Raw genomic sequence first — 25,289 nt, forward strand, 5'->3', positions numbered from 1 at the left:
TTACCGGCAAAAGTCTCTGTACATGGATTCACTCCTGCAAGACGTTTAGAGGTGCCAAAATCGGAGATTTTCACCACTCCACTATAGGTATTCACCAGAACGTTATCGCCCTTCAGAAAAGGAAGAACATCAAATGCTTAAAGAAAGGTTTAAACAAACTAATGTAAAATAGACTTGGACCTTAAGAAATGGTCATGTGTCTCTAGGAAGACTAGATAGACTCTGCTCAATCCTCTCCCCTCCGTGAGCTGGTCCACCTGCAGACACTCCAGCAGCTCATGTGATCTGAGATGCAAAGTAAAATCTCATTGGCTCAGACAAGCAAGTACCTTTATGTCTCTGTGCACAATCTGGCTTTCGTGGAGATACTCGAGGCCTTCCAGGATTTGCTTGGTGTAGAACTTGATGGTGGGCTCCTTCATCGGCCCCCATTTTGATCGCAAAAGAGCCGAAAGGCTTCCTGGAAATGGACACAGTAAAAAAAAAAAAAACTCATCAGGGCGATGAAGAGTCAATTATAAGGGTTCAGGGAAATAAAGTGAAGTGATGTTTCTAACCTAATGTGAGCACTCGCGCCCACATCACTGTATCTGGGCTAAATGCAACATCTTTCCTCCCTCTCTGTTGCCTGTTTCCCAGATGCGCAAGCAGCATAGTCAGAGAAGGGACGGGGCGTGAACCAGCACATCAGCCTGACCAGAGGTGTAGGGTGGAAAGGAACCCCTTGTGATCCCCGAAACTCAGCCAGGCCACCTTCGGGCTTAGCTCTGTTCAGCTGCACAGAATCAGGAAGAGAGCGCAACAGTGCTCTCTGAACTCTGAAGGGCTGGCCTGACACTGCACATGCTGCACAAGCGTCTCAGCCATTGGGCTTGGGTCAAAGCCACGTTTTCTACCTCACCCTGAAATCAGAGGTGGACAGGAGCAGACTGAGGGCCCCTTAAGGGAGACAGGGACCCGAATCAGAGGAGGTTGGGGCTCTCTGTCCTCACTGTGAGAAGCTCCTAATGCCAGGTCCCAGGGGCAGGATGGTCTTAACACCCACCCACCCACCCACCCACCCCCAACCCCAATTATACTATTAAACATTGAACTTTGGGGCCAGAAGAAAACCTCCCTTCACTGCCTTCTGACCCTGTGTTTCAGAGATTATTGTCCAGGCCCTCAGCATCAGCTAGTCGCCCTTACACAGTGCTATGGGACCTTGCTATGCCTCAGTTTCCCCATCTGTAAAAGAGGAGGTGCACATCTATCTCCAGCTCTGTGGTCATCCTCAAGACCTCACGTCTGGAACGCAAATCAGTATTTTCTGCTAGACTATGAGCAATCTGAGGGAAGAAGACACTGTACGTCATCAAAATCTAGCACATTGCCTGACTCTTAAGACATATAGTTAGGTTTTTAATGTAATGGCAGGCTCTTAGTAACTATGAGTTGAAAGAACGGATGAATACAGATTTCTAACTCAAGTTTTTATATTTGCATTCAGATTACTATTAATTTTATCATTATTTTCTTAAAATGAGCACTTACTGGGTTCTTGCTCTCTGCCTGGCACCGTTTTGAGAGCTTTACAAACATTATCTCACCTACCCCAGCCAACAAGCCACTGAGATAGTGTCATTATGACTCCAATAATTATTACTATTCCAACTATGACAGTACTTAATAATAATCCAATTTTAAAATTCGTTTATTCAGTCAGAAAACTGAGGTCACAGCTTGCAGGTGGAGGGACCAGCTCAAACTAGATGGCTGGGGTCTTCCCTGGTGGCACAGTGGTTAAGACTCTGCGCTCCCAATGCAGGGGGCCCGGGTTTGATCTCTGGTCGGGGAACTAGATCCCACATGCATGCCTCAACTAAGAGTACGCATGCCACAACTAAGGAGCCTGCCTGCCACAACTAAGACCCAGCGCAGCCAAATAAATAAATAAATAAATATTAGAAACAAACAAACAAACAAACAAAAACCAAACTAGATGGCTGGCTCCAGACCTGAGGAACTCCCACCCTCGCACTCTACTGTCTGCCTTTGGGGATCTTGTGGATAAAGCACTGGTATTCAATTTCACTGTCAACATGTTGTTTTGCAATGTCATTTAAAAACACCTCCGTTTCCTCTTCTCCAAAGCATACTTCAACTCCTAAACTGTGAAGGCCTCAAGGCCAGAGACTATGCTTTATTCATCTCTATGTCTCTAGTGCTCAGCCCAGCAGCTGGCACTTAGTAGATCCTCAATGAATATTTGATGACTGAATTACCAGACCAGGAATAGACTGTTTATGTGACACTGGAAAATCCGTATCCAACTCCTCTGGGAAACAAATGGTCTCCCACACCTCAAATGTCTGTCATTTTTTAACGGCAGGATGAATAACGATGTTCATATTATATTTTCATCAGTGATTTTCAGGGTATGAGACCAGAAGACCAGTGACTACTCACCCCCAGGCACCTGCTCCATAAGTATCTTAATGTAGCCGTCCTCGGAAACAGAGCCCAGGTACTGAACAATATCGCGGTGCTCGAGGTTCTTGTGTGGGGCGATCTCCTCATGCAGAGGCTGAGAGTAACTGGTGAGAAAAACAAAGCCAGTGTCACCTGCCAAATCCCTGGAGCTTGGGGTCCGTATATCGCACCTCACCAGTACCTGCCCTGCTGCTGGCCATCCCTTCTTTGTGGGAATGTTCTCTCCCTTGGCTCCCATGAGACTATTCAGCTTCCCATCTGTAGAACAGGGGATAATAATACGAAGCACTCAGGGCTGCCGGGGGCCAAAGTGTGTCAAGTTTCTCAGGCACCCAGTGGAGTGCCTGGTGTGTGGCAAGTACCCAGTGAATGGCTGCTGCTGTTACTATGGCTATCGATAGGGCTTGAACTCTCCAACCATCCTTTGTCTCTCTCAACAGCCTCTCTTCCTCTGCTCCCCCATGAAGGGAGCTGTTCCAGAAGGTTCTGTCCTCAGCTGCCTTCTAGTCTCATTCCGCAGACTCATTCCAGACTACAGCAACAGCCACCTAATGGACCTCCCAGCCTCAGCCTCTGGCCTCTTCAGTCTATTCTCCCCTGGCCACCCTATTTCCCCTTCCTAAAACACACACCCCATCACATCACTTCCCATCCTAAAGTCCACATAAAGACCACATTGTTTAACATGGCACACAAGGACTTTCAAACTCAGGCCAGACTACATCTTTAAAAATGTTTGCCTCATCTCAAGAGCCGCTCCCCCCCGCCACTGCCCTACATCCTACAGTCGAGTCACAACACACAATTTTTTCTTCTCTCAGTACACTCTGTGCTTAACAGCTCTGCTTCCCCTCAGCACAGAATGCTCTGGCCTCCTTTTCTGCCAGACGAACTCCTACTCATCCCTCACAGGCCGGCTCAAAGATGATTTATTTTCTCAAACTTGCCACAACTCAACCAAGAAGAGCAATTCATTCCACTCCTATGCTCTACAAACACCCTGTGAACCTCTGTATTATGGCACTTGTCACTTGGCTCTACCAAACTGGGCACACCCTAACATTAGGACAGTATCCTACTCCCCTTTCAGTCTCCAGTGCCAGCCCAGAATCTGGCACAGAGAAGGTACCCAATATCCTAACTTCAGCCTGTAAATTTAGGGAATGGGACAAAACAGTCTCTAAGGTCCCTTCCAGCTCTAAAATCCCAGGAACGACCATCAGCAGTGAAGAGCTGAAACGACTAACACAACCAATTGAAGGAGGTGGTTCAAGCCAGCAATTTTCCCCCAACAAACAACTGCAATGCCTTATCCATCATGAGAATAAGAGACAGAACACTGGAAGAGGAATTCAAGGGACTGGATCCTAGTCTTGTTTCTTCATGTCCTCGGAGAAGTCATTTAACCTTCTTAGCCTTGGAAGAAGTTGGATGAGTTCATTTCAGACCCTGCTTTATAATTCAAATATCATAACACACAATCCCATTAAAAATGAATAGATGAACAAGTGAACGAATGAACGAATGAATGACAAAGGGTCTTACAGCTGCTAGAAATCACTTGTAATCCATCGTTAATAATTCACTGACCACCTGGATGGAGGGCCGTTTGCACACAGCCATCAGTGTCCAGCCCTGAAGGCAACGCTGCAGATGTGGTCTGAGCACGCCGGTGGAGCATGGAGCTATTATTTCTTATACTGTGGCCATTACTGTATATGTAGCTTCTCTACAAAAACATGTGACAGTCAACACGTTCTTGTTTAGAATTAGGAGGGGTATGAATTCAAAAAGGAATAAACCTTTAGTTAGACTCTTAAAAAGTGTAGGAGAAATAAATTGGTAGTGCTTGTGGTTTAAAAAACAACAGTCCAAAATCTATGGGTGAGGTTGAAGGGTAGGATATTAATAAAATAGTCTGTAGAGCAAAAAACTAATACTTTTCTTTACCACATTTAATTTTCTGTAATGATACATCTGAATAAATAATAGCCATTTCAAATTGTTACAATGTGAATTAAAGCACTGAGTCATATTTTTAAATATTTGCAAACACCTATGTAAAAATGTAAAACTTTATTTCCTCCTGATGGGTGGAAATAAAACTACAGTCTTCTTTTAAAACGTGACTCTGCAATCCACATGCCTCTAAGTGAAGTTGTTCCATCTTCTCCATCTATTTATAATATGCAGAGCACAAAAACAGATCACCCTTGTTAGAAGAGAATTACAAATTTTTTTGATGACATAATGCTTTCATTATGCACCATCAGTGGTGGGCACGGGAGTTGGGGTATGGAGGTGGCAACTGTAGAAGGTGGAAGGCCCGCCCTGACTTGCCTGCTGTCGCTCTCTGGAATTTCTTTGATGGCTATTCGCACTTGATTGCTCAGATCTCTGCCGGCATACTCGATCCCATATGTGCCCTTCCCCAGCACCACTCTCTCACCATTCGCATCGTGGTCATACTCATACTAAGGAAAAGCAACAAGATAAAAAAGCACACAGGTTGTGGTGGAGAAACCCTATAAAAGCCCAAACATGGTCCTGCAATTTTTAAAAAATTTATGAATAACATTATTTGAGTACCAGGCAGGTCACATTTCTTGGGTTATATACTTTTCATTAAATAATTGCTTTTAAGGGGTAGAGTTGCCAGTTACTCATATATTCATAACATGATTTTATGAAATAGAATGCAAGAAATTTACAAATACGGCTCATATGTAACTTAGTGGGCTCACCTTTTGGAGAACTCCCCTCACTTTGATGCTGCAATTTAAAACTGCTTCTAAGCACGTCAAGTACCCCAAATAGGTGCCCTCTAACATGATCCCTTATCAACTCGCCAGGAAAGCAACCACCTTCTATAGCCCAGAAAAGAACTGAAGGTAAATAAAACTAAAATTGTCTTAATAGAAAGTACACATGCTGCCCCACTCCTGCTTTTAGAGGTACAGATCTAGCATTAAACACATACTGCAAAGTTCCACCTGTAATGAGTATTGCTCTTTTAATTCCCCCAATCTTATCATCAAAAATTGTACAGCTGCATTCCAGTTGGTTCTTCTCAATGATTAAAAGAAATGTAACTCTAGACTGAGCAATATTTATTTAAAGCAGAGGCAGCAAGGGATTCTTGCTGTTATTTTCTATGCCCCCTATACCTGCTTACAGAAGTGCACAGAACGCGTGTGCATGTGGACGTGTCCCTTCCCATCCGCTTCTAGGGATGCTCACGACAATTAAGGTTACTAGTGGCTCTCATCACTGTCTGATTTAACCAGACATCCGCCTGCTTCATAACAGGCTTTTATCTCCCACCTTCAAAGTGCATCACTCAGTTCGTTTCTACAACTTTGATTCTAAGCTAAGAATTCGAGTACCTGACTCAATTATTAAAATGAATCCCTTTGATATTTTCTGTAAGAAATCTCAAAAAATTAATTTCAGCCCACTTGAAAGTATAGCAAAATCTCACTAAATTACAAGGACCTGAATTAGTGGCAAGTCATAATAACTGTGCAAGATTTAAACACGTGCGTCGTGGTGTAGTCATCTGTGGACTACCACTGTGCTGTCCAAAAGCGCTTATGATGACCCTTTCTTAATATTAAGAAATTAATATTAATTTCTTCATATTATCATATTTAATATATTAAATGCAAGTAGATATAACTAAAGTCATTTTAGGCATAAATGAAAAAGTCTGCTTCTATTTGCCCAACTCTTTCTCTTGTAGTTTCACAAACATTATTAATTAGCATAGAAAAAGCTTTTCCATCAGTTGTACACAAAAGGGAATTCTAGTCTAGTCCATGTCAAATTTTTCTTACACATTCTGGTTGACAGGATGCCAAAGTAATGAGATTTTTCTATAGAGATGCATTAAATTTAATCTCTGACAGTCATGAATAGTGATGGCTAGCTCGTTCCTTAATGAGTATTTTAAAATATACACATAAAGAACTTTCACACAAAAAATGAGACATTTTCTTAAAGCATCAAAGACACAATAAATAACTTTTTCCATGTTCTAGGTCTTCTGTGACTCACCTCTAAGGTATCCCCATCAGTCTCTCCCTCCAGCCCCACTGTACTGCCCACTCCATTGGCTGTCATCTCTTTGACCGAAGAGCAAAACCTAGAACACCAAATGTCACAAAGATGCCGCTAATTATGATCACTCCTATTCCTTTCCTCTAACTTGGCCTTACTACATTAAACTGTGATTAAATAAACCAAGCTTTTACAAGTTACGGAACAATCACTCCACTCCTTGATTTGACATGGTAGTGTACTGGTTATCTAATCTAGTTCAAATACCCATATGATACTTGAATCCCCTCTATACAATATCACCACCAACTGGCTGGCTAATTGATGCGTGAACACCCCCAGTGACAGAGAACTCATTACCTCACAAGGCAGCTCATTCTTTGGCGAACTCAATGAGAAATGCTTCACTTATATTGAACTAAGACTTCTTTTATGTGGGTCTCATCCATAGACTGCTTAGAATTAGTCCCTTTCTACATAACTGCCCATTAGAAATGTACATAACTTTATTCTATCCCTATAAGTTTTTCCTTCTTGTTCCCTCAACGCTTCCCCCAGGACTTGTTTGTGAGTCACTTCACTAACTTGTAATTCTTCAAAGGTGTCCCTGTATTATTCGTCAAGTCTGGTCCCGGGACCAGTGTTCCAGGGGTGATTGAATTAGTGCTAAGGATAGTGGGACCATCACCTCCCAAGTTGCCATCACTCTAGCTCTTAGTGAGAAATAAGGTCTTGTATAAGGGGAGAGGTGAGAAGGAAATGTGTAAGACGGCCTCATCGTTCTGTTGACATAGACTAAGCTTAATATCAACTATAACCCATAAATATTTCTCACAAAAGCTGCTGGGACACATCAGCCACTCCCTAGACTTGTGTAGTTGTTTATTTGCATACAAATGACTTGACTCATAAGATTTGTATTCAGTATTCTCTCTTAAGGTGGCAGGGAAGAATACTGCATACTTTAAGATAATTTCCAAAAAACACTAGGATGTTCTTTTCTCTAACCCATCCCACCTCTGCTTCTTCTAATTTTTGAAAGCTGGGACACGCAACAGTCAAGCTTCTTAGGAGACATGTGGTATGGATGCAACAGAATAACTAAAATTTAAAAGACAGTATCAACTGTTGTTCAGAATGTGGAGCAACTGGAACTCTCATATGTTGCTGTTGGAAGTGTAAATTGATACAACTACTTTGGTATCAACCAAAGCTGAATATAAACCTATCCCACAACCTACTAACTCCATTCCTAGGTACATACAGTGCAGAAATCAAAGAATACGTTCACCAAAAGGCATGCACAAGAGGGTTCATAGCAGTTTTATTCATAATGGCCCCAAACTGGAAACAATCCAAATGTTTGATAGAACAGATAAATCGTCATATACATTCACACAATGGAACACTACACAGCGAAAAAAAGAATGAACTAATACAACACGGCTGAATCTCATAGATATTATTTTAAGAGAAACAAGTGAGAAACAAAAGAGTACATACTTTATGAGTCTATTTATTTGAAGTTTAAGAACAGGCAAAACTAACCACTGGTGATAGAAATCAAAATAGTTACATTAGGAGTGGGTTTAATGACTGGGAAGGGGCACAAGGCGCCTTCTGGGGTGCTGATATACTTAACACACTCGTCTGTATATTACACCTCAATTAAAAACTTATTTAAATGTATGGCAAGGAATGGCACTGAGGACAGAATGAGAGTCGGAAGGTAAACTCTGTAGTAAAGGGATGTTCTGCTTCATATTTGGCAGCATTTCCCAACTCTAAAATTGAAGATTGTGCCCCAAGGGTGCCCTGGTCTGATATTTAGTCTGATTTCTAAATACGTTGTGATAATGATTGTCCGAGACGCACTGAATTAAAATGTTCTCAAATTACATGATACAAACTCTCTCAACAAACTACGAATAAAGGAATCTTCCTCGACCTGATAAAGGTTATCTATGAAAAACCTACCAGTAACATCATGCTTAATGGTGTAAGACTAGACGCTTTCCTCCTAAGATCAGGAACAAGACAAGGATGTCTGCTCTCGCCACTTCTACTCAACATTATACTGCAGTCTAGTCAGGACAATTAGGCAAGAAAAAGAAAGAAAGACACCCGGTTTGGAAAGGAAGAACTATACCTATCTCTATCTGCAGATGACATGATCTTGTATACAGAACATCCTAAGGAATTCAATAAAAACTATTAGAACTAATAAATGAGTGCCAGTTTGCAGGATCAATATACAAAAATCGAGTGTATTTCTACACACCAGCAATGAACAATCTGAAAATGAAATTAAGAAAACAACTCCACTTAGAACAGCAACCAAAAGAATAAAACACATATATATTTAACAAAAAAGTATAAGACTTGTACATTGAAACTCCAAAAATTGTTGAAAGACATGAGAGAAGACCTAAACAAATAGAAAGATATGTTCATGGGACGGAAGACTTAATATAGTTAGGATGGCAAAGCCTCTCAAATTGATCTGCAAATACAAAGCAATCCCTGCCAAAACCCTAGCGGCCTTTTCTGAAGAAACTGACTAGCTGATCCTAAGATTCACATGGACATGGAAGCACCTGCAATAGTCAAAACAGTTATGAAAAACAAGAACCAAGTTGGAAGACTCACATTTCCTAATTTTACAGCTTAGTACAATACTACAGTTATCAAGAAAATGTGGTAATAGCATAAAGGATGGACATATAGATCAATGGAATAGAAGTGAAAGTCCAGAAATAAATGCTTACATTTATGGTCAACTGATTTTCTAAAAAAGTGCCAAGACCATTCTATGAGAGAAAAAATAGTCTTTTCAACAAATGGTGCTGAGACAACCACATATCCACATGCAGAAGAATGAAGTTGGACCCCCTACCTCAGACCATTAAAAAAAAAACAACAAAACTCAAAATGGATCAGAGACCTAAATATAAGAGCTAAAAGTATAAAACTTTGAAGAAAAAAACACCAGAGAAAACCTTGGGTTAGGCAAGCCTTCTTAGATATGACATCAAAAGCACAAGTGAGGGCTTCCCTGGTGGCGCAGTGGTTGAGAGTCCACCTGCCGATGCAGGGGACACGGGTTCGTGCCCCGGTCTGGGAAGCTCCCACATGCCGCGGAGCGGCTGGGCCCGTGAGCCATGGCCGCTGAGCCTGCGCGTCTGGAGCCTGTGCTCCGCAACGGGAGAGGCCACAGCAGTGAGAGGCCCGCGTACTGCAGAAAAAAAAAAAAAAAAAAAAAAAAAAAAGGACGGACGGTAACAAGTATTGCGAGGACGTGGAGAAACTGGAACCCTCATACATGGCTGATGGGAATGTAAATCGGGAAAACAGTCTGGCCGTTCCTCAAAGTTAAATAAAAGAATTATCCTAAGACCCAGTTATTTGGCTCCAAGAGAAATTAAAACATAAGTTCACACAAAAACTTGCATGTGAATGTTTATGGCAGCATTATTCACAATAGCCAGAAGGTGAAAACAAACCAAGTGCCTTTCAAATGATGGACAAATCAAATATATCCATACAATGGAATACTGTTCAGCCACAAAAAGGAATGAAATTCTGATACATGTTACAACATGGATGACACTTGAAAACATTATGATAAATGGAGGAAACGAGTCACAAAAGACCATATATTGTATGATTCTATATATATGAAATGTCAAGAATAGGCAAATTCGTAAAGACAGAAAGTAGATTCAGTGGTTGCAGAGGACTGGGATTGGGGGGGTGGGGTTAGGTTGACAGAAAATGGGGAGTGACTGTTAACAGATACTGTGTTTCTTTTGGGAGTGATGAAAATAATCTAAAATTACATTGTGGTGATGGCTGCAAAACTGTGAATATAATAAAAACAAAAAGATTGAATTCTATACTTTAAAATGAGCAAATTGCATGGTATGTGAGTTATATCTCAATAAACCCGGAAAAATTTTCCATAAGTTAAAACTTCAGGAAACGCAGTATAGCAATTAAATATTTTTCACAACAAAGACCCTTTAAAAGTGATTCACCATAATTAGACTGAAAATACCTGAATCAGATCAAAACTCACCTACTGCACTGGTCTTCAGTGGAAAAGTAGATTTGAAAGTCATCAGAATTATCATGGACGTAAAGAAAACAACACCGTTCATCAAACTTGGATATGCTGCAAAATTTCAAAACTAAGAATGCCTATTATATATAAATTTGGATATCAATTTAATTTTTTTGAGAAAAATCTAGGAACAGCTTTTCTTCCATCTTACAAATTTGAAAGTTTCATTAATGTTTTAACAAATACCCATATGGGAACATATGTATATGTATAACTGATTCACTTTGTTATAAAGCAGAAACTAACACACCGTTGTAAAGCAATTATACCCCAATAAAGATGTTTAAAAAAACAAAAAACAAAAAACAAATACCCCCCGCCCACCAAAGTGACTTCTATTTCTCTATGAAATTTAAATAGGAGGGGCATTTATCTTGCTGATGTTTGAGTTTGTATTCATCAACAGACTTTAATATGTATCAAGAACTTACTATATATTCAATGTTAAGCAAAGTGTACGGGCAGCAGGAATGGGAATAAAATATGGTTTCTGTCTTCAAGAGTTTATAAGGTCATTAAAAAGGTATTTGTGAAATAATTTATTGTGATATCAAAGGAATTTCTAGACTTGAAAAATATTAGGACACAGTATTTGTGGCCACACAAGGGAAGTGGAAATAAACATGGCATTTTAGCTCAAGAAAGGCCTTTAAATGTTATCTGATCCATCCCCACCAAAGGCCTGGATCTGACTCTACAGCTCCTTGAACAGGCAATATTCAGTTTGCCTGGAATATCCAGTGACAGAAAATCATCAGATTCCATCTCCTGATGGATTTCACTGCTACAAAGTTCTTTACCTGCACTGTGCCAAAGCCTACGCAATGGCCCTCATTTTGCCAGGTAGCACTATGCAAAAGGCTAGATTCTATGATGAGCCCTTCAAACAAATGAAGCCACTTTATCTTGCCCTTTCTAAGTCGTCTCTTCCTGAGATTACAGCTTCTTTGACCATTCCTTACATGTTATGGATTACATGACAAATCACGAGTTGAAACAGCAGAAGTACAGGGTGATTTAAAATGAATTAAAACTAGCTTATACATGAGTAACTTTTCAAAACCAATCTTTAAAGGAACTACCACAGTTAGTTGGATAGCCTTGGGAATGTTCAACACATGCTCTTCATGTCACATTGGTTCCAGGGTCTGATTCACCCCAGGCCCTTTGCACATCTCTGTTGATGGCTAAAATGGCAGCAAGAGGTATCTCTATGAGAAGGTACAAACAGAAGGTTCTTGACTACATGTTACCATACAACTTAGTTTCTGGGTAGTACATGTTTGAAAATGTTTAACACCTTTTGAATTATCTTATATTTTCTAAGCAGTATTATTCAAATATGCTACTCTGTTCTTAAATGATTTCTCTCCCTTTAAAAGTGATGTAAACATTACTCCAATTTAAACACTGATGTGTCTAGGAAAGGATCATGCTGCATCTGGGGGTAACAGGGATTCAGTCATTGGCCTGTGGTCTGAGAATCAGAGAAAAGACATAGAGTTCTAGTCCAAGCCCTTAATATGATGGAAACTATGAAGATACTGAGACCTGGAGAGGTTGAATGATTTGCTCAAGGTCAAACAGCAAAAGAGGGATTAGAACTCATATCTACTCCAGAGTTCCTCCCACCCTTGGGTGTGCTGGCAGGGTCGGACTCAGAGAGCAGCCACACAATTCAGGCCCAAATGGTCAGCGCTCCTGAACCAAATAGCAAGTGGCAGAACTCTCCTGGGAATACACCACCTTACTCACCTGCCAGTAACAATGCCCTTGGCTCCATTACTCTGCCCAGGAGATCCCAGCCAAGTATCATTACCAAATAACTCCCAGCTTCAGTTCTGGGGGTCCCTGAGCACCCGAACATCACTGGCTCAAAGAAGAAACACTTTCTCTTTCTACACACATAACTTCTTGTTTTAAAAAAGTTTGAGGGGGCTTCCCTGGTGGCGCAGTGGTTGAGAGTCCGCCTGCCGATGCAGGGGACACGGGTTCGTGCCCCGGTCCGGGAAGATCCCACGTGCCGCGGAGCGGCTGGGCCCGTGAGCCATGGCCGCTGGGCCTGCGCGTCCGGAGCCTGTGCTCCGCAACGGGAGAGGCCACAGCAGTGAGAGGCCCGCATACAGCAAAAAAAAAAAAAAAAAAGTTTGAGACAAGAGAGTTTCGTCTGTTGGATACAGAAACAGCCACTCTGCTATAACAAGCTGAGAAGCCTTACCAGCAGCACGTGACGAACAAGCTCGGGCAGGGCAACAAGAGAGAAAATAGTCTGTTTTGGATTCTGTTAAAAATGAGAGCACCACGTATTATAAATAAGTAGAAACAAAGTGATAAAAACATCATTATTTGTATTAAAACAATAATTACATCTTCTCTTATGTTCTTACCTTATTCCTCTAATGGAAGAGGCTGTAAAATTCCATTCATGAATTTGTTTCTGCAGGTATCAAGGACAAAAGTCAGCGGTTTGATGTTTTCCATGCAAAGAATCATTTTTGCTTTCATTCTATGGTCAATCGCTTCTGCTGTTTTTTACTTTCAATAGAATTTAGCAGTTAAAGCAAGATATTTCGCATAACCTGGAACACCAGAAACATTTTCTAACCTATTGTAAAAATTCATTTGTATCTCTTATCCAATTTAGAACAAATGATCTAAATATGAAATAGAAACAACAGGCATACAGTACATACACAGTGAGCAGCCTTTCATCTTCTGTCAACGTATCAAGAAAACTCTAAGATGAGTTTGGGAACAGCCCACCCAACCTGAATGACCCACAAAAATGTTTGGAGAGGCAAGAATGTGGCAGACACCAGTCAGTGTTCACCAATCTTCATTTCTTTTTCTCCCTGGGCACATAACTAGACTACATTTCCCAGCCTCCTGTGCAGTTAGGTGGGGTCATTTGATGGAGTTCTGACCAATGGGATGTGAACAAGAGTGATGTGCTCCACCTGTGGGCTTGGCTCATTAGAAACCTCCACGGCAATCCTGTCCTCTACATTCTCTTTCCCCATCCACTACCAGATGGAATGCAGACCCTGCCAACCTGGACATGACATGAGACACAGATGAACTTTTATCATCATAGATAAACTGATATTTGGGGGATGTTTGTTTTAGCGTCTGGCCTACCATGACTAATACAAAGACTAACTGGGATTTCAATCTGTACAAGATGCACTTTAAAAATACATATATAACTCTGTCCTCTCCCTCCACCACCATCCCTTTCCCTTAAACTATGAACAAAGCTAAGCCTCACAAGGAGTGTCTGAATTCCCAGTTTTAGAAGGGCCATAGGCTACAATACCAATACATCACAACGACAGAGAATAATTTTAAATAAGAAAATACATTAGGTTAGCCTGAGGAATGCCATAAATGACCAGCTAAGCCTCCCAGAGAAGTGTGAGAGCCAAATAACTGAGCATATGGCTCAGGAGAACAGCCACAAGTGATTGGGTGACAAGTTTCCTGCCATCCTGGAGCAATGACAACAGGCACAGTTGGGAGGATCGCTCCCAATGGGAGAGGATCCATCCAGACATGTTGATGAAACACCTATTATGCACTAGGCAACATACCAGCAGGGACATGACAGAGAATGACAAAACCCCTGCCCTCATGGGGCTTACAATCGAGTGAGGGAAGATAGGTAATAAATCAAATAGTAAGTGAAGAGCATGGTAGAGGGTGAGAAGTGCTATGAACACAAATAACACAGCAAAGAGCATTAAGGTGGGGCAGGAAGTCATGAGTTTTCAAGCAGAAAGCTAAAGGGGGTGAGGGAGTGAGCCATGCAGATAACTGGGGGACCAGTTCCAGGCAGAGGAAACAGCAAGTGCAAAGGCCCTGAGGCAGCAGTGTGCTTTGCATGTTTGGGGACCAGCAAGGAGGGGAGTGAGATGGGAGTGGAGTGAGTGAAGGGGGAGTGGGAGAGAAGGTTAGGAAGATCATGCAGGCCTTTGGAGGCCATCATCAGGACTTTAAGCCTCCCCTCTGTGTGAGAATCACTGAGAGCTGTGAAAGATAAAAGTGGATGAAAACATGAAAGCTATCACATCAGACCCATCTTTATAGAAAGACTGAGTGTATTTCAGAGGAAATACTGAAAGAGGGTAGTGGTGGAGAACGGGAGTCTGCTTTGGATTCAGGTACAGAAATATCAATGAGGGCAGATTCGAGAGAGCCTGAAAGAGGCTGTATGTATATAGAAAGCTCAACCACACAAGTTTTCAAGTAGGTTTACTCTAGAGTACCTTTAGGGAACTTCTCGATTTGGCAGGAAGATTTACTGGTTAAGAAGTAAACCACACGGAGGGACTTCCCTGGCAGTCCAGTGGTTAAGACTCTGCACTTCCACTGCAGGGGGCACGGGTTTGATCCTTGGTCAGGGAACTAAGATCCTACATGCTGTGTGGTGAGGCCAAAAAAATTAATAAAATTAAATCTAAAAAAATTTTTTAAAAAAGAAGTAAACCACACGGAGCTCCCCTCCGCTTTCCCTTTACATCATAATCAATAGGCATTGGGTGGGGGGTTCCTGCTTCATAGGTCCTACAGATAAAAAAATACAGAAGTCGTGCATGGGCTTGCAGACCAGCTGGGGAGACACTTTGGAAAACGGATAAATAAGTGATAGGATGTACTTTGCACATGATGCAGACAACTGGGTAGCGAACAGACATTCAATGGAAGGACGGAAGGCGGGAAAGGGTGGTTAGAGATACCTCTGCAAAAGTTAGGACTTGGGTAATTGGAAGAACGAATTCCAGGGAGGGAGAAGGATGAGAACAAAAGTGCAGATGTGAACTCCTGCAGGGCCAGCTCAGGGAACCGTGAGATGACAGATGAAGGTCTGGCTGGGGCTGAGGGTCGGGGAGGGAGAAGAGAAGGAGGGAGGAGAAGGCGGACAGGGTTATATAGGGGCTCGACACTTAACAAAAGACCTTGAGTTTTATCTGCAAAGTCACAGGATCCAATAATGATTGGGGACTATCAAGAGGGCCACTACAAGTGTTTTTTAAATCATTACTAAACTTTTAAGCTGAAATACGGCATACGTTCAGAAAAGGCTACAGTGATCATCTCAATCAATTTCCACAAAATGAAAAGCCACTGTAACCAGCATCTAAACCAAGAGACAGAACATTAGCAGCAGCCCAGAAGACTCCCTCAGATCCCCTGTTCCCAGTCACTTCTGTCGACCCAAAGGCAACTGCTATTCTGACTCGTCCCACTGTGGAGAGTGTTGCCTGCTCTGGAATATTATACAAATGGAACCGTGAAGTCTGTGCTCTCCTGTGTCTGCAAGGGGAGTTTTTCATGAGCTATCTGGTGGTGTCCTGGCGGGTCAATCAGGAAAGCTGTGACTGTTCTCCTCCTGTCCCGAGCCTCCTGTAAGGCAGCATTCTAATCTTTGCTGAGAGGGGATATTTCACCAAATCATGATGAGGAAACAGATTCAAGATTTTAGCTTTCCACAGTGCCAGAAGCCCCCGGTAACAGTGCATTGGAAGCAGAGCCGGGGTGGGCTCTGGAGAAATGGGCCGGGAAGTCAGAGGGAGGGGACTCCTTCAGGATCCCCTAGGTGCTGACTCAGCCTCTGCCCTCCTACCCCCAGGATGCAGACTTTCAGGGAGGGGGGATTTTTGTGTTAAAAGCATAGACTTTTTTTTTTGGTTGTTGTTAAAAGCATAGACTTTTTGTGTGAGATGTTCCAGTCGCTAATATAAGCATAAAAGGCACCTCCCAAAGAGCTTTCCAAAACCAGCAGCCCTACCCGTATGGATAGCAATGGTGGCCATAGTGCACCTGTTGGTGACTTTGGGGCCCACGAGAAGCTGAGGGAGAAACACTGCATTTGCGCCTGCTCTGTGCAGCCTCCCCGCATCGCTGTGCTGGGCGAGGTCGCACCAGCTTGGGAGGCCAGTTGTGCACATCTCTCCCTAACCCTGTGCTCGGTGACCTGACGTTGCTTGCGTGAAACTGGCCATGACGGGAGTATTTACACCACAGAAATCAGTAAACACTACATATCGGCCCTCTGCTCCCATATGCCCTGGAGAGCTGGTGGTTAAACACTGACCAGCGTACGTTTCTGAATCCCTGGCTGATGAAGCAGACCTTAATCTAATGTTACAGCGGCGCTGTCTGCAGGTGAACATGTGCCTGTGTGATTGCTTCCCACCACCACAGCACACCGGGAAGAACTGCAAGTCTGTGCAGAGAAGTTATCATTTCACTCCAGGCTAATCTGCTTGCTTCCACAACCTGCAGAATTTTTAAAATGTAAATGAAGGCAAAAGCAAAGCCTTCCTCTCAAAGAAAAAAAGGCAATTTATATTTCTCTCAGACACTTGCTCTGACAACTACCAAGCACTGTGCAAAACATTTCCTCAGTCAAGGAAAACTAGCATTTGCTGCTTATATAGTTCTTTCTATTTCTTATTACAGACTATATACACAAAGTAACACATTTACAACTAGTGAGATACTATATGTACCGATGGAAATTCCCATTAAAGACCTGCAACCATTATAGATTTGTAGAATTCCATGAGAACAAAACCATTTTGCTCTAAAAGTATGAAGAGTCACTTTAATAGGATTAGTTTTTTCCACAACTACTTGTCAAAATATGAGGTGTTCACACCAGTCACAATGGCCATCATCAAAAAATCTACAAACAATAAATGCTGGAGAGGGTGTGGGGAAAAGGGAACTCTCTTGCACTGTTGGTGGGAATGTAAATTGATACAGCCACTATGGAGAACAGTATGGAGGTTCCTTAGAAAACTAAAAACAGAACTACCATACAACCCAGCAATCCCACTACTGGGCATATACCCTGAGAAAACCATAATTCAAAAAGACACATGCACCCCAATGTTCACTGCAGCACTATTTACAATAGCCAGGACATGGAAGCAACCTAAATGTCCATCAACAGAGGAATAAAGAAGATTTGGTACATATATACAATGGAATATTACTCAGCCATAAAATGAACAAAATAATGCCATTTGCAGCAACATGGATGGACCTAGAGACTGTCATACTGAGTGAAGTAAGTCAGACAGAGAAAGACAAATATATGGTATTGCTTACATGTGGAATCTAAAAAAAAAAAAAAAGGCTACAAATGAACTTATCTACAAAACAGAAATAGAGTTACAGATGTAAAAAATAAACTTATGGTTACCGGGGGGTAAGGGGGGGAGGGATAAATTGGGAGATTGGGATTGACACATACCCACTACTATATATAAAATGGATAACTAATAAGGACCTACTATATAGCACAGGGAACTCTACTCAATACTTCATAATGGCCTATATGGGAAAAGAATCTAAAAAAGAGTGGATATATGTATAACAGATTCACTTTGCTGTACACCTGAAACTAACGCAACATTGTAAATCAACTATACCCCAATAAAAATTTAAAAATGATGGGGCTTCCCTGGTGGCGCAGTGGTTGAGAGTCTGCCTGCCAATGCAGGGGACACAGGTTCGAGCCCTGGTCTGGGAAGATCCCACATGCTGCAGAGCAGCTGGGCCCTTGAGCCACAACTACTGAGCCTGCGCGTCTGGAGCCTGTGCTCCGCAACAAGAGAGGCCGAGATAGTGAGAGGCCCCTGCTCACCGCAACTAGAGAAAGCCCTCGAACAGAAACGAAGACCCAACACAGCCAAAAAAATAAATAAGTTTATATGAAAAAAGAAATATGAAAAAAACGAGATGACATAGATCAATTTAAAAAAAATTTTTAAATGAGGTGTTTTGTTACATCTATCAATGGAATAGTGAGGTTACAGATCAGAATTTTGAAACTTCTCTTGCATCACAGTGGCATCAATGACACAAAGAATATAAGCAAGGTTGGCCTCTAGTACAAGAATCTGAACACTGAGGACAGGGCGCTTCATGGCAGTGGTACCTGGAGGGGGGAACATAAGTAGGGCTTTGGGGGGTGGGGCCTGCTAATGTTCCCTTCCCTGGGTTGCACTGGTTACTTAGATGTGTTCACTTGATAAAAAAATCCATCAAATTGTACATTTATGAGTTATGCACTTTTCTCTGTGTGTTATACTTAAAAGGTTAAAAAAAACAAAGAGGCAAATTTAATAGAAGATACATGCATGCTTCAAATGAGATATATCTGTATGAACATCATGTATGTATCTTATTCTAGCTCCTTCTATTTTGCTCAAATATTTAAAGCACACAGTGCAGGAAAAATACCCCAGCACATTACGGCAGCTCATCTTCACAAATGGCTACTGACTCTCTTATCAATGAGGAGAAGGTTGCTTCGCTGTTAAATATTAGACAAGGTTACTGGCTTACATTTGTGTTACAGACTTAATGTTTGTGTCTCCACAAATTCATATGTTGGAGCCCTAACCCCCAGTGTGATGGTATTTGGAGATGGTGGCCTTTGAGAGGTGACTAGGTTACCAGGGTGGAGCCCTCATGATGGGATTAGTGCCCTATATAAGAAGAGACAGGAGAGAGTTCTCTATCTCTCTTTCCATTATGTAAGAACAGGGCAAGAAGACCACCATCTGCAAACGAGAAAGAGGGTTCTCACCAGAACCTGACCATGCTGGCACCCTGATCTCAGACTTTCCAGCCTCCAGGACTGTGAGAAATAAATTTCTGTTGTTTGAGCCAGGGGTCCCCAAACCCTGGGCTGTGGACCAGTACCGGTCTGCAGCCTGTTAGGAATCCAGCTGCACAGCAGGAGATGAGCAGCGGGGGGGTGAGCGAGCGAGCGAAGCTTCATCTGCCGCTCCCCATCACTCACGTTACCGCCTGAATCATCCCCTCCGCCCCCCAGGTCTGTGGAAAAACTGTCTTCCATAAAACCGGTCCCCAGTGCCAAAAAGGTTGGGGACCACTGGTTTAAGCCACCCAGTCTGTGGTATTCTGTTACAGCAGCTCAAGCAGACTAAGGCAACTTGAAATATCATTCATGACTATATATTTTTCATATGTACCTGTACTGAAGTATAACTGATATAGAAAGAACTGCACCTATTTAATGTACATAATTTGATGAGTTTGGACATATGCCAACACTTGTGATACCATCACCACAATCAAGGTACTAGATATATCCAACACCTCCCAAAGTGTCCTTGTGTCCCTTGGGTTTTGTTTTTATTTGTGTGTGTGGTAAGAACAAATATGATATTTACCCTCTTAACAAATGTGAAGTGCACAATCCCATATTGTTAACTATAGGCACTGTGCTGTACAGCAGCTCTCTATGACCTATTTATCTAGCATAACTGAAACTTTATACCCATTGAACAATGGAAAGCTGTTGTATCATGACTATTTCTGATAAAAATTTTCCAATATGATTCTGAACCTCTCCTTATTCTCTGATGTTGTATTTTAGTTTTGAAGATATTGCTTATTTTTACCTGATTAAGACATAATTGCTCACACTCTTGTTTCCAGGGGGAAAAAATCCTCCTTTGCCAAGTTGATGGCAGAACTCTCCCCACACTCCATGAAAACACAGACACAGCAAATAGATCTAATGTACTTGTCAAAGGTGCCACCTCTTTTTTATTACTACAAAATATTTTATTAAAGAAAAAATCTGATGAAGTACTTTAGACAAATACGGATGAAAATATAGCTGTTACCACAAAACATGAGGCCTAGCCCAGCATTTGCGTAATATCTTTAACGGGCGATGAAAATGTTTCCACTCCTATATTGCTGGTGTGAGTATAAATTAGAATGGTACGAATTTGACAGTAGCTACCGAATTTCAAACATATGTAGTCTTGAAGCCAGCAGGTCCAATTCTGGGACTCTTTGCTCCTGAAACATCTACACGCGCGTGGTATGGTGTAACCACCAGGATGTGCAATGGCGTATTTACCATCAGCTAGAATGCAAAACTGAAACCTAAATGTGCATTAGCAGGAAAGTGGTAAAATAGATTATGGCTCATCCATACCCGGAAATGCACCACCATGATATGGGAATATAGGGAATATCACATTTTAAAAATCGGGTGGATCAGTGTGTGCTATATGAAAAACTGTCCATGATGTATGGATCGTTTAAAAAGAGTTAGCTGCAAAATAACAAATCTCACCATATGATCTCATTAATGAAAATGCTTCTTCCCCCTATATATATGTATATCATATATATAATGGATATATGTATACACACATTATACATATATAACTGAGCTTAGAGAAAGGTATAGATGGACATCCATCAAATCATTGGTGATGGGAATACATACCAAGTTTGAGGGATTTGGAGGGACTTTCACTTTATTGCTTATCCACTTCCTTCATGGTTTAACTCATTTTTTTCCACAAGTTTATATTCATTCATATATAAATACATATATATATATACACACACACACGTATATATACACATATGTATATACACACATAGCTATACGTATAATACAAATATATATATTTGGAAAACCCTGCTTCCTCTCCTCCATCTGTGATTACACTCTCATATAGTCCTGTAACTCAGAAGTTAGGCATGGGTGCCTGTTCTTTCAAGTACTACAATATAGTTGACTCTCCTACTTGAAAACTGAATTTTTCATTAAATAGTACAAAATAAAGAGAGAGCTGTTTATGATTGTTTTCTTACCATTTCCATGGGTGAGACGTGCCACAGAGAAACTGTCCTCTCCTCAGCTTCACTGTTTATAGAGACATACGAAGGCTGGTAGACTTTGGTTGGTTCCATCACCAGAACCTAAAAGAACAGATTTCTGTAATGCGTGGGAACATGCCACATAGGTTATCTTGCCCAGTGAGGAAGTGGGAAGCTCTGGACTCCGCAGATCCTCTACGTGTACCTACTATGCAGCAACCCTGCTTTAGGACCGGTGGATACGGTGGCCCACAATCCCTTCCCTATGGGAGGTCTATGCTCTGATGGGGCAGATAGTATAACTAACAGATAAGGATATGCAGTAAGGTAACATACAGACCTCTGAAGAAAATAAGGCAGAATAATGGTGAGGAAGGGGTGGGGGACACTTCTTTAGACAGAGGGGCCAAGAAAGGCTTGCCTGAGGACGTCACAGAGAAGAAAGAGGAAGGCTACACTTTTTGAGAGAAATTAGGAAGTAAACTTGAGGATCCACAGGTAGGTACTCAAGTCTGCAAAAAATGCAAGAGGATGAAGAGTGAGATGACAGTCCATCAGTCATATTTTATTTTGCTGGGGGAGGGAGGGAGGGAGGGAGGGAAGGAAGGAAGGAAGGAAGGAAGGAAGGAAGGAAGGAAGGAAGGAGAGAAGGACGGAGAGATGAAGAGGAACGGGGAAAAAGGGGGAGAGAGAGAGAGAGAGAATGAATTTCCAAAGCAAATAAAGCAACGTATTTATTGCTAAGCTGGGGTAGAGATAACATGAGGGTCTGTTCCATTATTTTTTTTGTACCTTTCAGTAGGTTTGAAACATTTCGTAATTCACAGAAGATTTAAAAACTTATTGCCCAGGCACAAAATCATTATCATAATCATTTCAAACAACATAATCTTTTATTCGATGTTTCATGAAATTCTGAACACTGAATGTTCACAAAATCTTATGACATAAACACGAAACACAATTATCTGAAGTTCAGTTTCTGGGATGCTTAGATGTCTTACTCATGACTCCTTATAAGATGATCATAAAATTGAAACAAAAACTCAATGAAAAGCTAAAAGCGATTTTGCTTTTCAATGACGTTTTAAAAAGTAATTAGTGGCACTGGAGGCAAACCAAAGCTCAACAGGAAACAGCTGTGAATTCGAAAATTTTACTATTAGTGTTGCATTGTTGTGGAACCAAGTTTCTCCTCCTCAGCACTATGCACATTTTGGGCTGGATAATTTTGTGTTGGGGGCAGGAGACTGTCCTGTGCATTGTGGGAGGTTTAGTGGCATCCTTGGCCTCCACCCCACTAGATGCCAGTAGCAACACCTTTCCCACAGTTGTGACAACCAAAATGTCTCCAGACGTTGCCAAACGGCCTCTGGGGGACAAAAATCACTCCTAGTTGAGAACCACTATTTTAGAGGATACAGCCAGCTTTTTCTAGTGAGTTGATCTCTCTCGCTGGCTGATTCTACGTAAGACTGATGGATCTCTTAACATTTTCAATTACTCTAAGGGTTTCTTCCTTTAAGAGTATTCAATAATTAGATAGTACCAACCCCAGTTTCTTTTTTTTTAATCTTAAAAAAATGGATTTAGCATCTCTTACTGGAAATCTGAGTCCATTAGTAACTTCATTTGTTGCCTCAAAAATTACATCTAACCAGAAGTTCAGCCGTTCTTGCCTGGGTGAATGTTCAATAATGGGTTTCTTGAAGCGCTGAATTAATAACAAGTTCTGAACTAATGATCGCAGGTACCTGGAAAAATCATGAGCACCAATAAATTAGATTCCCAAAGAAACGGAATTCAATTCTACTTCCTTTAAAAGAAGTTTCCCAAAAGCCTTATTTCTTAAATTCATAGTGTGTAGCAAGTGCCTCTTAATAATTTGGCAGCCACATACTTAATTAAAAGAAACCCAAAGGGGGCAAAATAAGCGTGTCCAACAAACATACAACAAGGCTCTTACGAACATTGGGCTAAACCTCAGTTTTGGTACATTGTGTTCAAAGCATAGAGACTGGAAAGCATCTGCTATCTTAATTAACAAGAGCAAGTGGTTTGAAGTTCAAAGCAACTGCAAAATGAAAAAATTTCAAACTCAGTGTCTTCTTTTCTAACTACCCTTTTTATTTTGTGGTAATTATAGATTTACATAGTTATAAGAAACAATACAGAGAGATCCCACGTGCCCTTGGTTTATCGCAATGGTAACATCATGTAAAATTCTAGAATAATATCACAATCAGGATACCGACATTGATACAGTCAAGATAGAAAATACTTCCATCCACAAGGATCCCTCAGGTTTCCCTTCTATAGCTACACCAACTTCCTTCCCATCCCCATCCCCTCTTTGACCTCTGGCAATCACTAATGTTAAACTCAATGTACTTTCTTTTACAAAAAATTAGATCTGACCTGGTAGATTTTGAATTTATAAGGTCTTCCATCCCACCACACCTTTACTATCTTTAGGCAAAATGAACTCTTTGAAAACACAGTTGCCAGGCAGTGGTGGTCACATCCTCTCTGGTAGTGAATGGGGTTGGTGGGGAGGTGTTTCTGTTGATAGTATCAGAGTATTATTTTGCCCTTAGAGGATAAAGTCTGGAGCTACCCTGGGAAGGCAGATCAGCTAGGCTCTGACTGACTTGCTTGGGTACTGTGTAGTAAAGGATTAATTCAGCAGGACTGGGTTGTCCAAGTATACATTCCAAAGAAAGGTCTGGCCCTTGAGTGGCTTCTGAGAGATCACTTCTAAGCCCTTGGGATATCGTGCCTGATAAGAGTCTCTGTCTACCTGGGGCCTTGTGCCAGGCCAGCTAGTTTACGCTAACAGTATGATTCATGGTGGGGACCTTGGGCCATGCTGTATCAGTGTGATCTCCAGAGAGGCTGGGGACTCAGTGACTAAGGTCAGCTACATGGGTGCTTCATGCCTACATAACTGACCCCCAATAAAAACCCTGGACACCAAGGCTTGGTGAGCTTCCCTGGTTGACAATAATTTGTACACGTTGTCACATATCATTGCTGGAAGAAGTAAGCACTGTCCATGACGCCACTGGGAGAGGACAACTGGAAGCTTATGCCTGGTCTCTCCTGAGTTCTGCCCTATATGCCTTTTGCCTTTGCTGCTTTTAATCTATATACTCTTACTGCAATAAACCATAACCATGAGTAGAACAGCTTTTCTGAGTTCTGTGAGTTCTAGCAAATCATGAACCTCAGGGTGGTCTTGAACCCACAACAAAAGGTACCAACACTGTAAGTCAGTCCAGGTTCTGATGTAATAGGAATGTATTCAAGCCTCAGGTCTCCTCTCCAGAGTCAGCTCTGTCTGGCTCAGATGCAACAATGCACCTTAAAATTAGAATTCTGCAAACAGCAGCCACTCCAGGAGGGCTGGAAGCTCAGCCTGCCTCTGTGTTCTCTCAGCCTCAGAAAACTTTCAAGAGGTTAATAGGGTTTCGGGGTCAAATTTATGTCCTCCAGATGGGAAAGAAATACAGTCAAACGAGATAGGAACGCTGAGATTCCTACCCCTGAGAGTCCAGATTGGCCCACTGAGCTGAGAAATAGAAGGGGACAGACGAATACGGATTGTTAAAAGTAAAAAATCTTAAATTATGTAAGTAATCCAGATGCATCTTACACAAATCAGAAAATAGAGTTAAAAAAGCAGGTTACAAACTTCTTAATCTGCTACCTCCCTGAGACAGCCACTGTCAATATGTTGGAGCAAATCCATGACTCATCAGTTTTTCATTATACAAATATCTACTGAGAATCTATTATGAAACTATAGCAACCAATAATATAACCACAACTCTAATGGAGCTTAATGCCTATTGGGAAGTCAGCTATTGCCCAACCCTCCCAGACCCTCCTCTGAGTCACATATGAAACAGAGGTTTTTAATTAAAATGAGTCCATATAAAACAGTAGCTCTCAAAGTGTGGTCCCC

General features: G+C 41.6%; 1 protein-coding gene across 1 annotated transcript in view; it reads right to left on the reverse strand.

The window, feature by feature from the left end:
* MAP3K15 (mitogen-activated protein kinase kinase kinase 15) overlaps positions 1-25,289 on the reverse strand; it is a 143,103-nt gene that overhangs the window by 18,400 nt on the left and 99,414 nt on the right. Inside the window, 10 exon segments of the mRNA XM_029241260.1 lie at positions 5-110; positions 330-460; positions 2,449-2,576; positions 4,813-4,946; positions 6,529-6,616; positions 10,610-10,705; positions 12,873-12,935; positions 13,042-13,091; positions 21,317-21,424; positions 22,926-23,076. Of these exon segments, the coding sequence (XP_029097093.1) occupies positions 5-110; positions 330-460; positions 2,449-2,576; positions 4,813-4,946; positions 6,529-6,616; positions 10,610-10,705; positions 12,873-12,935; positions 13,042-13,091; positions 21,317-21,424; positions 22,926-23,076 (1,055 nt within the window).

This window comes from Monodon monoceros, unplaced genomic scaffold, assembly GCF_005190385.1.
Source record: "Monodon monoceros isolate NGI ecotype Baffin Bay Population unplaced genomic scaffold, NGI_Narwhal_1 Super_Scaffold_22, whole genome shotgun sequence".
Lineage (NCBI taxonomy): Eukaryota > Metazoa > Chordata > Mammalia > Artiodactyla > Monodontidae > Monodon > Monodon monoceros.